Source organism: Centroberyx affinis, unplaced genomic scaffold (assembly GCF_046629955.1).
Source record: "Centroberyx affinis isolate AG114_WGS23_722 - 3 ecotype Tasmania unplaced genomic scaffold, CSIRO-AGI_Caff_v1 ptg007483l_1, whole genome shotgun sequence".
NCBI classification, from domain to species: Eukaryota; Metazoa; Chordata; class Actinopteri; order Beryciformes; family Berycidae; genus Centroberyx; species Centroberyx affinis.
Window position 1 is genome coordinate 16,812 of NW_027283776.1, and position 15,415 is coordinate 32,226.

Sequence of the window (15,415 nt, forward strand, 5' to 3'; positions counted from 1 at the left end):
CAATTAGGTCTAATGAGCTCATTTAATACATCACACCACCACCATATAGTGGTTGGCTTACTTAACTGACAAAATCTACTCTCAAACTTAATTTATGTGGCAAATAAAAACCTTAATTCTTCACTTCTGCATACCTTTTCCTTTATAATTCATCTTCCTATTGGGTTGCATGGGGGTGGTAGTGCTGTGTGGAGCTCACCCAGACACCCGAGGGTGCTTTCCAGTAGTCCTGGAGCAGAGGGTTGATCTACATTGCATGGGAGATACAAGATGTAATTATATTTTCAGTCAGTCAGACGCGCACATACACACACACACACAGTCAATTGTGACAAGAAACAGATGTGGACATGACAGCACACAAAATGAAAACACATCGACCACTTGGTAAGAATTTATCTTTTTTTATTGCTTGACCTGCTATGACGTCCTACAGTGAATACCAAAAAGGATCAGAACATTTGAGCACAATCAGTCAAATCAAACTTTGTACATTCAGAATAAAGGGATAAAAACAATAGAAAAAGAATGGTCCTCTGTAGCAAGACCTACTACAAGTCCAGTGACTCACTGTAGGCCTTGGGGTTTTTTCAGTTGTACAAACACTGACAGTTTTAAAGAATGGGAGCACAGTAAGCAGGAGCCTTCCCCTCTATATCTAAGGCAAAAAAATAAACTGCAATCAAGGTTTCTGAATGGAGTTTGGCTGGTTGATTTCCCAAGCTCTGTACCGTCTTGCGCGTCAGAACACTGTTGATTGAGTTATAGGAGAAAGCTCATCATAAGCAAGAACACTGGGCAAGAGGCAAACCACTAAATAGAAGGTCAGATGGGTGCATCACTGATTTAAGACAAGGTAATTCGGAAAAAAAACAGATTACAGCTTTGTGACAGTAAGCAAAACACTGACTTGGCTGTGTGGTTTCCTGTTGCCTGTGTGCCACAGCTACACAATGTTGAACGCAACATTAAATAAAAGATTAAGTCTGCTTTTGGGGATCGCAACCAAACTGTATATCTAAAAATCACACCCTCACACATGACCAAGCATGAGACGTTGCATTAATAAATACTCAACAATGGCAAAAAACAGCATCATATATTTCCACATCTGATGGCATCATGAGATTCGGTGGATAGCGAAAATGTGGAAGATCCTAAAATAAAAAGCACAGGCTCTGAACTTCCTTCATACACCCCGAGACTGCAGCCATCATTCATGTTGACCAAAATAAATGAGTAAAGTACACAGAAAAAAAACCCATAAGAGCAGAATTGAGTCATCAGCGTATTGAAACACTTTTATCAGGAAAAAGACCTGGGGCCGGATTCACAAAACCCTCTTAAGAAAAAAAATCTTCTCAAGTGCCATTTTTTTCTTAACTTTAGTCTTAAGAAAAAAAATAGCAAAAAAATGATATTCTCAAAAACAGTTCTTATATATTTCCTTAACTTTATATTTTCTTAATTTTCTTTCTTATGTTTCTTCCTAAGAAAAAACTTACGAATAAATGGTATTCTTGAAATGAAAGTTCTCAAATTTGTTCTTGATTTTTTTCTTAACTTTAAGACAGCCTGTCTTAAAACTCTTAAAACTCCTACAGTGAAAAGGTAAGCCTCTAATATCATATATTTAAACACATTTTAGACAAGTAGGTTATAGTTCAAAGTCTTCATGGGTTCCCCTACACCTAACATTAAGATTAATGTATTACATGTATTGTAAAGCTTTATTTGGTGTAGGGCCAGGTAGGCCTCTGTCTCATGCCTGTTGAAAATAGGCTAGCAAATTTTACAGTTACCAACAGCAACCAATGTTTAAATCTTTGCTCTAGTTGCCCTAAATAGGTTTTTCCCCAATTGTTTTGTAGATGGAAGCACTTTGGGTTGCCTCCTAGCCTTGTCTCCTAGCCTCAATGGCAGTAAGCCTAAAGTTTATTAACCAGAATTAATTCAGGCCCTATTTTGAGAAGTTCTTAAATAGGAAAATTATAGAAATTCATAAGAAACGAGACTGTTACTAAGAAAATATTGAGGAATTGCACTTAAGAGCCTTCTTAAGAACTTCGTAAAATTTCCTCTTATGTCTTAGGCTCTATCTTAAGAACACATTGGTGAATCCGGCCCCTGCAAACTGCGAGCTCAAAATAAACGCATTGCAACAGAAATGACATCAAGTTCAAAAATATGCATGAAAGGCCACACTTTGACAGCCAGGAGTTCAGGTCTCATCAAACAAGTCCAGGGTCCTTTGGAAGAACGACAACAATAGTACCGAGAGGTGATGGTAAGCACAGTCAAAACGTACAAAATACTGATAGTCACTGGATTGCCCGATTCTTTTTGAACCATGTTAGCCATGACACGTTAGCTTCAACGGGGCATTCTCGCACAGCTAAGCTTCTAATGACCCATTTTGACCTAAAGCAGGAAAAGACGAACAACAAGAGGCTATATATAAAAAAAAATACATAGGGTGAGCAGTGTCAGCACTACGAATCTGAGGCAGGGAGGGCAAATGTTAGCAATGCTTTGACTCACACACATCCAAATAGAAGAACACTAGGGTTAACTAGGGTTAGACCAATGTACTGGTTTGCTGGTATATGGGGCTGATATCGGCCTTTTAGCAAACATCAGATCTGGGCTAGTCACTGTAGTCCACCTCTGATATGATGCAGTTTGATTGACTACATATTTATTGTAGAATTGATCAATACTACAATGGTTGTCTATGGGAAGACCTTAAGCTGTCATGGTTCTAATGAGACATTTTGATCAGATTCCACAGGCTTTTCCACCCTGACGAGAGCAAAATTCTCGGGGAAACACTGAATATTTGGAATTAATTGGAATTTTGAAAAAAAGTCAAATTTAAAGAGCTTGAATATTGGCTAGTGGCAGCTTTTAATCGACTTTCAAAAACGTGCATCAACCTAAAGTCTGCATCTTGTGAGCGCATTACGTCCAATACATGAAGAATGTGTGTATGCAACTCTGTTTTTACACTCCCTTTCCTTCTCCTTGAGGCCGTACCAGTAGGACACTTTGTTGAAAAAGTGTCATGATTCATTTTTTTTTTTTTGGACTTCTGCCTCCTAGCACCAACACACACACCGACAGCACCGTTCCCTCCCCGTGTAACACATCAAAAACGTGGATACCCCAGCTTCGTATTTGGCACTGGCTTGGTTGTGACAGCGAACGCATTTCCTGGTGAAAGATAAGATGATACAAGCTCTCTGATGGACAACAAATAGATGATGGACTCAGTGCTCCACTCCACCATCTGGCAGTCTGATCTTCCAAGAGGTAGCGTTTTCTTTTTTGTTTTTTTGTCTTTTAAAGTCTTGACTTGTGCTCCCTTGAAATGGCGGGACCAGACATCACACGAAACGATAAACTAGCATAGAAACTTTTTTCTCTTCAATTATATAGATTTATATATCACAAACTGTGCAAAAAATATGGTTATAGTCATTTACTCCTAATATATAGATTCATAGCGGAGCTGTATATGTGCAACTAGAACAATAAAAGAGCACATTATGTCACCGTGGTTAAAGGGATACTTGGACATTTTTAATTTTATTGGATATTTAGTTGTGTGTCTAGAAGAGTACATCGTTTCTATTTGTCCTCTAGTTTCCCTAAAAAAAATGTAGCATCCCTCATTTTAACCAAGAAACACTGCTGGCTAGAACGTTACTTTTTTCAAACCGCATGACGGTAAGAATAAATCTAAATGTCCAGGTAACCCTTTAAGAACGGTGTCTCTACTAAGTACCCCGAGAGAACAAAAAAAATAAAAAAATAAAAACGAAACAAAAATCTAGACAGATACAATAAATTGCAAAGCAGAACACACAGATATTCCTTTGTCGTATCGGTCGGAAACACAAAGCGACTGCCTGACAAAATTTCACTTCAGGAAGAGAACGTCCCGCGTCAGTGTTGCCGATCGACGCCCTCAAATCGCTAAACATCTCTCGACCGCAGCGTCTTTTGACCGTCCGATCTGGACCGCGCTGAAGGTCACTTGAGCAAAAGAAAAAAATCGATGAACACTGGCGAATCCTATCTTGACAAAGGCGGCAACGACTCGCCGCGCGTTCGCACTGGGAGCAACGTGGTCCAAGTCACCGGATTCGTTACCTATAGAGCTGAGAGACCGGGGAAACTCGGCAGATGTGTGGACCGCCGACGGGCTTGTCGGCCATGGCTGAACTATTCGTGGTCATCGCCCGTCAACGGCAAATCAGATTTCTGCGCTTCCTTCTTTCCCTACTGAGGAGATTTTGTTCGGCAAGTGCAAAATGGCGGAGAAGTTGATTACAGCCATTCAAAGCTTCCCCATTCTCTACAACTTTTATTAGAAAGAGTACCGCAAAAAAACACGTCTCAAAAAGCTGTTTGGAGAACGGCTGCATCATTGGGGTTGATGGTGAGCTCTGAAATTATTTTATAGATTTTTTTCTGTTTATTGTTTAATAGATTTTTTTTTTTTTTTGGTGAAACTGATGGTGGTCAGAGTCGGTGGTTGACTGCTGAAATTCGGGGACAGGGAGCAATGCTTGCTTTATTTCAGTAGTTTAGAAGCCAAAGTTCGAGAAAGAGAAAAATAGAGAAATGTGAGAAGAATTTTTCTCAGGATCTCAAAGATTTCCTGCTGTGGAGCCGATTTGTGAGTGGATGGGTGCACCGATGGGCAACTAAGGTCCTGAAGGATAAGGGTCGCCTAGTTTTTGCCAAGGTGAGTATCATTTCCTTTTCTTTGTCCATCTACAAATCCAATCCAGTTACTGTAAACACTAACATTAGGGTTCTTCCGTACCGTCATTTTGTCTTGTATTAGGCTAGTGCTTGCTTATATCCTTGAATTCACTTACGTACTGATTGACTTATTCATTCATCACAGAGTAGAGTGAGTCATCGACCAAGTTGCTCGCAGTGTGAACACACGGTTAGACCCACGCGTACACTTCTTCTAACGCCGACATGAAATTCCAGCTATACGTTCACGCTGTGTATGCGTGCATACACCTATTTGGTATTGGGATTACAGCTTCAGCTTCAGCTGTTGTAGCAACACACTCTGAACAGTCTCTCTCCTCGCAAAACACTTCCCTTCATGGGCGTTGTGAACATTAGAGAGGCACAAAAAATATCCTCTTCCGTCTCCAGAAAAAAAAAAAAATGCTTGAAAACTTATACAAGTTTTAAAAGAATCTTGAGTACATACACCAAAAAAAAAAAAAAAAAGAGAAATGTAACAGAAGTATTTAAGTGATCTTGAGTGGGCACGTGGGTGTGGTTACATGTCTCAAAGAGAGAGAAGAGAAATAGGAAAATAAAGCAGATTTGCATTGGTGGACCCTGCGGTAGAAGAGAGGAGGGAGGAAAGAAGGAAGGGAGAGGAGCGGGGGGGGGGGGGCAGATGAACTCAGACGGAGAGGGAAACGAAGCTGTTGTACTGCTGGATGTTCCTCTTCAGGATGTCGGAGCAGGGGCCCAGGACGCGCTCGAACCGCGGCCGGTCCAGCTTGACGCACTTGAGGGGCCCGCGGGAGACGACGGTGGCGGCGCGGGGCCGGTTCATCAGCAGGGCGATCTCACCTAGCGCACAGGAAGAAAGACCGCCATGCTAGGGTTAGAGCGATATATTGGACTGCAGATATTGTACAAATGTGGTCCGGTCAGTGTCATTCACCTCTGATATGATGGATATGATGCAGTTTGATTGATTACACATTTATTACAGAATTGATCAATGCTACACTGATTGTTTATGGGAAGCCCTTAACCTGAATTGATTCAACACAAGTATGCAGGAATATGTTTATTATTACTATTCTAATTGTCCTGGGTTTCAATGGAGAGTTTTAGTGTCCCATAATGGTCTAAGTGCTGTTTCAAAGGCTTTTCCGCTCTGACAAGAATATAATTCTGGGGGAAACACCGATTTTAATTTTTTTGGCATGAAAAATGGTCAAATTTAAAGATGTTGAATATCAGCACAAAATACATATTAGTTAAATCGTACACTATACAACTAAATCAGTAGGACTAGTAGCCATAAATGTCCAGTCCTCTAGACCAGTGATTCTCAACCATTTTCATATCAAAGAACCCCTAATTTAATCCACATTAGGGCCACGGACCCCCATTTGATGAGATTTTGTCTCTTGGACCCAAACCTGAGAATATTTTTATTGTTAGATATGATTTTGTCCAGAATTCCGTGACTATCTGTATTGTAGGTAGAGAGATAACAGAGAAACTATGATCAAAACAGTCATTCTTCTACATTCTCTAATTGTGTTAATTTCTTGTAAATGAAATAATGGTAAAGTTTAACAATTCATCAATTTGCTGGGGACCCCCTGGAACCCCGTCAAGGACCCCTCGGTGGTCCCCGGACCCCACGTTGAGAATCACTGCTCTGGACTGAATCGCAAGAAACTATCAGGTGTAAATTTAAAAACTGAATATGTATGACAGTTGCCTCTCAGGGCATCATGTTTGGTTGACTCACCAAAGTAATCGGAGGGTCCAAGTCTGCCAACCTCCACAAACTCCTCGTTCTCCGACCGCCTCTGAAGCACCGCCGCCGACCCCTGACAACACAGGAGAGACGCCTTCAACTACATATCCCAGAAATCAACAGCTACTTCGATGTTGTCCGCTACTTTCTCCTTTATTGTTCTCATAAAAGCAGAATAGTGTGAACACGGCCTAATTCGTGGGTTGGCGCGTACCTCCAGGATGATGAAGAACTCGTCGCCGGGCTCTCCCTGCACCACGATCTTCTGGCCGTCCTCGAACTGCACCGTCTCCAAGGCGTCGGCCACCGTCAGACGCTCCCACTTATCCAGAGATTCTGTTCAGGGATGATACTCAGTTAAACACACACACACACAAATATACTAGGGTTACATCGATATATATGGGGCTCCTTTCATTAAAAATCTGATCTGGTCCAGTCAGTGTTGTCCACCTCCGGCTCCAATATGATGCAGTTTTGTTACAATATTGTCTTTTGCCAATATTTTTACATGAAAATTAGTAAAAATTTAAGTTTTGAATATAGTGCAAAATATCAGCTTTTGGCAGCTTGAACCCTACAGCGAAGTACATGTTCAGCCAACTTAAAAAATTAATTTTGCTGGTTGTGTAGTCAATGTGTGGTTACTACTTTGAAAACAAACCATTATAAACATCACAAGCATTGCAAGAAAGGTATTACCATGTTATATACAACTTATCCGTATACCAGTTATGAAAATAATGGCAAGATTGTGCACAAGTAACTTCTCACCTAAAATGGACACCTTGCTGAGGAATTCCTCATACATCTTGCGCTTTCTCAAAGTGCTCCCCTAGAAAACACATCATTAGGAAAAAATCAGTAGACAAATACATATCATGCAGTGGACAAAGATATCAGCACTGAGGTTATTAAGAAAAAAGCTTTTCATGAAAAGTGATTGTATGAATCCAAATCAACAGCATCTCAGTTGGGGATAACAGGCTACCCTGCCCTTTTCCCCCCAAAAAACTTTGCATTTTAGACAAAGTAAATGGCCAAGAAAGTAACTAAGCTCTGTAACAATTAAGACTGGGTATTGTTTAAATTTTTTTGATACCGATTCTAAACTGATTTTTTTTTTTTACACCTTTTTGTTAAATGAAAACACATTCCACTATGAAATATATCTGTGTACAGGGTTCCTACACATTTTCAGTTAAAAAATTCCATACTTTTTCCAGACCTTGATTTGTTTTGAAGATTTTGTCTGGTGTTCAATATGATTTACGCAGATAGACATCTTGCCCCTGCTAACTAGGTCATATCACTGTATAGATGAAGATTGTTCTTCACAGCGACAAATATCAGAATATGTGAGATGATTGGCAGGGTTCCTACACGGTTTCCATTTTAAAATTCCATATTTTTCCCAGACACTATGTTCTTGACTGGATTTGAGTTTGGTGGGTATTTGATATAATGCATGCTGACAGCGGCTGGGTAATAAGAGCGTCCCTCTATCTGAACATTATTCTTCACATCAACAAAAACTGTGGACTCAAAGTGGCTCTACAACAACATAAAAGCTAGAATTATGTGTGTATCAGACCTGAACCACAACATTTTCCATACTTTTCCAGACATTTTTTCAAATTCCCAAACTATTCAAGACCTGGAAATGATCAAATTCATTTTTAATATTTTTCCAGACTTTCCAGACTTGCGTAGGAACCCTGTGTGTAACATCAATACATACCGTTTGGTTGCCTAGACAGAAACATACATACTATGCGTTTGATTTTCTCAATAAAAATGTCTTTAGGTCAGAACAAGACCCAAGATCGCATTGAGAGCGTACAACATTCAGAGGTTTTACATTACCTTTTCATGCCCTAAAACCGTTATCAGTACTAATAGGTAATGTCTTTGATACCCAGCCCTTGTATCAATACACTGTGGTAAAACAGAGCTCCAAGCGTTGCTCACCATCAGTATTCTCCTGTAGCTGTCTCTGTCGATGCCCCACAGCTTGACATTGGACTTGGCTCGGACTGTGGCCGCACGGGGGGTCCCGTAGATCAGCGCCAGCTCCCCGAAACTGCCTCCCTCGCCAATAGTGGTCACCCACTCGTTGTTCACATATACCTGCAGCGAGGGAGAGGGAAATCCACTGTCATTGGCCAGGTTTCCAATGACACACTCCACAAGTTGTAGACTTTATAGCTACGATTTGGAATCGCAACACATTTTCAAGTAGCGAGAGTTTGTGAAAGAGTACGAGACTAAACACTAACAAAAATTCTTGACAATACATGGACAAATGTTTTCTGAAGTTCTAAATCACACAAAAACACAACAACGCTCTTACATCCATCTCTCCCTGGTCGATAACATAGAAGTTGTCTCCCTCATCGCCTGAAACAAACCACAAAAGCAAGGTAGTTAGTGGAAGGCTAGAGATTGCCCGAGCATTTAGCATTTTTTTTTTACATTTGGCTGCACTGATATCTTGGTGGACAAGCATACGGAAAACACACAAATCTCCTCATACGCTGGATGTAATAAGTACTGAAAGCAACACACCTTGCTGGATGACCGTCTCCCCGGCAATGTAGTTGACAGAAAACATGGCGTCAAAAATATCGCTGGAAAGGCAGAAAACGAGATGATTAGCGTGGAAAATATCTGACTAGGATTATTAATGAACTGAACTGAACTGAACTGTGACTGATGCAGTTACCTCCTCTCATTGTCATCCAAGTGGGCAAAGAGCACGTTCCTCTCTATGGCTTTGGACAAGGCAGCCATGGACTTGTAGTCTTTCGGGATGACCTTGGGTAAAAAAAAATGCTTGTTTAGATTCCGGTGTTACTGACGTTTTGCCACCGAAATTCTCAGACTATATACTACACTATATACTTAAACTTCCGAACAGTTTCTGGGTGCCCCGTGCAGAAGTGTGACGGCGTGAGGCTCGACCCCCCCCCCTGACCTTTCGGACGTAGGAGGCGGCGTCCTCCTCGGTGTACACCTCGGCGCTGATGGCCCCCCTGCGGCGCCGGCCCCTCACCACGGGGTTCATGGGCGGGGAGACCTCGTCCTCGCGGGAGTCGGACCGGGAGCTGCTGGACTTCTGCTGCAGCACCATCTGCATGGCCTCCTCCTGTTTGGGCGAGAGGAAGAACAATTTCCTGTGTTTACAGTCTAATACAGAAAAGTGGTAGTAGGGTAACGGGACTTGGGTATTATAGGTCAGGGATCTCATGATACAATTCGATACTTCACATTCGATACTTTATTTAGAGTATATATACTGTAGATAGATGAGTGAAATTTGCAGCAAATTTAAACAGAGGTTAACAGAAAATAACAGAGGTTGCAAGTATTGATATCAGGATTTACAGCATCCATTCTAAATCAGAAAAAACTAAATCACAATGTACTGGTGGATCGATTCTTCCCGCCCAGCCCTAACTGGCAATATGTGTAATGACAGTAATACAAGAAAATAAGAGAATACATAAACCACTACGGAGTGTTTCGTCCACCAGATATATATATCAATATCAAGTTTAGCTCAATTCTCACCTAAAAAAAAAAAGTGTGCACAAAACAACCTGTTCTACAAATAAAACTAGAATACAAACTGAGATGAGCGTGACACCAAACCCAGCTACATGCTAACATGTTTCTACAAAGCTCTGCTGTAAGAGAAGTAGCCTCAAGCTATGAAAACAGAAATAGGTGACTACTGCAGCATGCATGCATTTGTACTGAAATAACATTGCAGGTGGAGCGGCTCAGGCACTGCTAGTAGTCTACGGTGTAAACCTGGTTTAATGTGGCCAGCAGGCCAGTTTTTAGAATACTTTGAGAGTGAACATTCAGACTCCCATAGGATTACAATGGATGCAAAAAAAAGGATGCCTGTTCTTGGGTAGCAACAGCAGAAAGGACTGACAGTACAGACGACAGGAAATTGTGTATTTTCACAGGAATTCTCACACTGCGACTGTTCAGCAGACAGACATGCAGCATAAATGGAATGACTGTACCTCAAAAAAAATCTGACCATGGTTATGAAATAAAGATCATGTCAATTCAGATCAGTGTTTGACTCTCCTCTTTTCCTCTTCCAAGATCTATAAAGACTAGACTGGACTAAATGCAATTGATTTTTATCAACATCATTTGTTTTGACGTCATTTCAAGCCAGTCTGCATTTTAAAAACTCCAACTCTACATATATTTAGATGTTAAAAGCAATTGCTGCAGTTTCCTAAAATGAAATATCAGAAGTTTTATTCAAACTTTTTGAGCATTATCTCTTCAAGAGCGCGGCCTACATTTCACATTTCTGAGTTTATAGTGAACATAAGCCTATAGGTAGCTGAGATACAGTATTTTGTTTAAATATTGCTGCAACTGTCAATGTAAAGAAGTATCAACAAATCCTGACACCTGAGGCTTGTGCATCGACTTTTGTGACCGTGACTTTGTTTCTAAAAAAAAGTGACTGGCAATAAATCTAGCTATTTTTTCAGACCATGTTGATGTTGATGGGGTGAATTAGATTACCTATATTCAAGGCCTCAGAAGTACTTCGATACTGTTAAATCCAGCCTTCAATTCAGTTTTAGAGGAAGGAAACATTTTGTGGTTTCTTGGTGTGCTGTATTTCCGGTGAGATTCACTCTGACTGGAATGTAAAAAGGTCTCAAAAAGTCTTAGATTTACCTTGGTGAAACATACAAACACACTGAAAACACACTGAAAACACACTGTACGACGCAATTGACTAGCACACGAATTAGCGTGTGACACCGCTGAAGACTCATTACAAACCAGGAAAAAAAACCCTGAAAGACAGAGCCGTTTCTGGCCCCGTCTGCCGGCAGCACCCACCTTCTCCAGCCGGTCGAAGTATTCCCTGAGGAAGGCCATGGGCCGGTCGGGCCGCGACGTGCACAGCTGGACGATGCAGTCCTTCAGCAGCTGCTGGATGTTGTGTTTCTGCACATACTGCTCGCACTCCCGGAGGCTCCGCTCCTCGTCGCTGCTCGTGCTGCCCGATGCCATCCCTACCTGCTGACCTGGGAGAAGAGGAGAGAGAGAGAAAAAGAGACCGATTTAAGAAGTCATGATGCTGTCTTTTGCAATTATGTATTGATAGGGCTGAACAATTAATCGAAATTTTATCGAAATCGCAATATGGCCTACTGCAGTTTTCAAATCGCAGGAGGCGCAATATTTGTTAAAGGCGAAATGTGTCAAAATAGCATTTTAAATTAAATATTGTGGTGCTGCAGAGATGTCCTGGCCTACACATCGTATTCTACAGACTTAAGAAAACATCTTTGTTTGGTACAGATCCCCGCAAAAATCACACCGTAATCATTTTAATACGTTTTTCCAATGAAAATGAGAATAATGATGTAAAAATTATCATTCCCTCTAATATCGCAAATCATATCGCAATTGCAATATCAGTCAAAATAATCGCAATTAGATATTTTTTCAAAATCGTTCAGCCCTATGTACTGATATGCAAAACTCGAAAGACCATCGTGCATCTTGTGCAAGTTATATTTAGCTCATTGAGGTGCTTCCATGCAGAATCAGCTCAATGTAGGGCTGGACGATAATTCAATATTATCGTTTATCGTCTTTCAGCGGAATCACATCGTGATGATATGACGATATTTTGATATCGTGACACACATTTCTGCTGTCTAAATTGATGATGACAAGCAAATTTTACTTAAAAACTCTGATAAAATGAGGTATGGTAGGAATATTATTTGAAAATTTCAGTTTTGTTTGACATCACACCTAACATTACCATTTGGCTCAATGAGATGAACATTAATTTGATTGTTTAACGTGATTTTGCATACATGAACCATATCGTGATATATATTGATATCGAGAAAAATCCTTATGATTATCATGATATTGATTTCAACCATATCGCCCAGCCCTAGCTCAATGAGCTAAATATCTGGTCCACCCAAGACAACATGCTCCTTAATGAAAAGAAATGTGTCGCTATGCACATATCTTTCAGTACAAATCCACCACCGGCACCGCCTCTTTCCATTAACAACACCCCCCTGTCTGTCCCGCCTAAAGTCAAAGTGCTGGGACTCTCCATCCAGCACAGCCTCATGTGGAGTGACCAGGTAAACACCATGCCGGCAAGTGCTAGCAGGAAGCTTTTCCTCCTCTAGCGCATCAAGCGTTTCTCCGATATAAATGGCCTAGGAGCCATTTATATCGGCTACATTAGACCAGTGCTGGAGTATGCAGTCCCTGCGTGGCATCCCGGTCTCACCCAAAGCCTTGTCCACCCAGTTGGAGCGCGTGCAGAAGAGGGCATGTCACACTATCCTGGGAGCATCTTACACCAGCTACCAGCAAGCCCTAAACACCCTAGGCATCTGGATGTACCACCCGGCCGCGATGGTCACAAACTTAACACCCCGCTGGCAAGAACAGGCCGTTACTACACTTCTCCCATCCCCTACCTCACAAGACTCAACAACAACCATACACCATAGTTTTCACTCCCCTATTCTCCCCCAGACTACTGATATTACTACAGCTTTCCAGAATCCCTTCTTCATAGGATTTGCACTAGATCTGGCCTGACTACTCTGTTTACATTTCATTGTAGATTGTATATGCTACTACTTTCATAATTATTGAAAATGTGTTTTTATCTCCCTGCTGTTTTAATATATTATATGTATGTAAATTGGTGTGTAATTTCAGTCTGTAAATGACTGCAAAGCACTAATAAAAGCTACTACCTAAAAGCCTTTAATAGCAAGATTGTGCAATGACAAACAACAAACAAGTTATGACAGAGTGAAGCATGTTACTGCATTATTTTCAGTAGCACGGAAGCTAAGAAATGTGTGTTTTAGTTAGTTCCTCTCACATTAAAAGAAAAAGATGGGCTGATTTCAAATGTTACGGGATTCCAGGTAAGACAAAACTTGATAAAAGCCATGTATATTACCCCTAATTTAGTCCATATTAGAGCCACAGAGCCCCCATTTGATGAGATTTGGACCCAAATCTCTGACCCAAATCTGAGAATATTTTTATTGTTAGATATGATTTTGTCCAGAACCATGACATATTGTAGGTAAAGAGTTAACAGTGAAACTATGATCAAAACAGTCAGTCTTCTACATTCTCTAATTATGTTAACTTCTTGTAAATGAAATAATGCTGAAGTTTAACAATTCATCAATTTGCTGGGGACCCCCTGAAAGCCCCTCAAGGACCCCTGGTGGTCCCCGGACCCCACATTGAGAACCACTGTGTTTAACTACAGAAACAAACAGAAGAGAGAGCAACAGCCCAGATACATCATACATTCTCCCTTTCCTCTTTAAATGATGTTAGAGGAAGTCAAGCCAAACTCCACTGCAAATTCTAGCAGTTTAGTGCTGCCTTACCTATCGGACTAATATACAAACCTTGCACAACATGACTTAAGACCTTTTACTAATCAATACTGTCAACTGGTAGCAACGGCACACATAATATCAACCAAGCAGGCCTCGATTTCAATAAAACCTCAACTTTTAGCACCGGGTCACATGCCCGGTACTGACCTAAAATGTAAACAGAAGTAAAAACAAGATGAAAGCAGGAACATATCTGAAAGGCACGCGCATAAGCTTAACACTAAATTCACTGGCACTAACTAGCTAGATGTCTATTAGTAAAAACGTTTTCCTCAACTAACTGACAAAACTAGCGTGAGAGACAACACTGCTGTAACGTTATAGCTAGCAAAGTACAAATCACGACAACACTCTGCAAAGAAAACAAGACACAACAGCCACCAGTTTCACTTGCGCTCACTACAGAGTGGGGAAAAAAACACGGAATTACCAAGCTAACGTCGCAAATTAAGTGTTGGATAATCAGAAATTAGAAACGATAAGAGCACGGTTAGTCAAGGTTTCAGCATTTAAAGGTAGCGTGTAAGTTACTGTTACGAGGCCAGGATAGATTTTCTCATCATCAGCCATCTTGAAGACCTAGCTACAAACTAGCTTAGCGAGCTAACAGTTAGCCAGCCAACTTGCGTTATCAAAACAATGAGAAGAATGCAGCCTACAGGCAAAAGTAGAGATAGTATCTCAGTAGAACACATTCTGAAATATGTAAAAACATCTGTTATAGTATTCATATTGCTATCTACATGATTACAACCTTACCAAAGTTAAAAAGGTTGTTTTTTTGTTATTTCAAACGACGTTTTCTCTCTGACAGTTCCTCCTTCCGAAGCCTCCGTCTCAGCCGGAAATAGCTACAGACCAATAGAAATCGTTGTGTTCTTCTTCTTTGAGTTTTACGGCGTTTTGGTGCCTTCAGGGTCCCCTTGTAAACTCGTACATTTGACACAAACAGAGTGACAATACGACTTGATCCTGTAACAAACGTATTTTTTGGTGGCTGTTTTATTTTAGAAAATCAAGCAGCACATATCTACTAAAATGCAATGTGCGTGGTCGATGTTTAAAATAATTCGTTAGCCCAAAGTTGATGTATATCTTTTGCAAAATAAATAAACCAGGCTGATTACTATTCACAACTGTTGTCTCTTCAACACCAAGTGGACAACTTAGAAGTATGTGTGACAGCTAAAAGTTAAACAAAAAATGAAAGTGGAAACATGCAATAACCAATATTTTACACGGAGGTCCAAACAAAAGGCCTAACACATAATGACGATAATATTAATGATCACAATAATAATAATAATAATAATAATAATAATAATAATAAACATCACTTTTGCCATCAAATGTTAACACAACTTCCATGCTCTCCACCATTTTCAACTCAGGTATCATAGGAAAT

At 40.6% G+C, this 15,415-nt stretch overlaps 1 protein-coding gene across 1 annotated transcript; it reads right to left on the reverse strand.

Moving 5' to 3' along the window:
* Positions 1 to 405: 405 nt before the first annotated feature.
* On the reverse strand, positions 406 to 14,846 carry LOC139639617 (cAMP-dependent protein kinase type I-alpha regulatory subunit). The gene is made up of 11 exons (XM_071513752.1): positions 14,770 to 14,846; positions 11,435 to 11,622; positions 9,522 to 9,692; positions 9,270 to 9,361; positions 9,113 to 9,174; positions 8,898 to 8,944; positions 8,516 to 8,674; positions 7,319 to 7,379; positions 6,759 to 6,880; positions 6,536 to 6,617; positions 406 to 5,616 (listed from the first exon to the last, which is right to left on the reverse strand). Exons 2-11 carry the CDS (start codon positions 11,606 to 11,608, stop codon positions 5,444 to 5,446), a joined length of 1,143 nt encoding a protein of 380 aa, XP_071369853.1. The 5' UTR covers positions 11,609 to 11,622; positions 14,770 to 14,846; the 3' UTR covers positions 406 to 5,443.
* Positions 14,847 to 15,415: the final 569 nt, after the last annotated feature.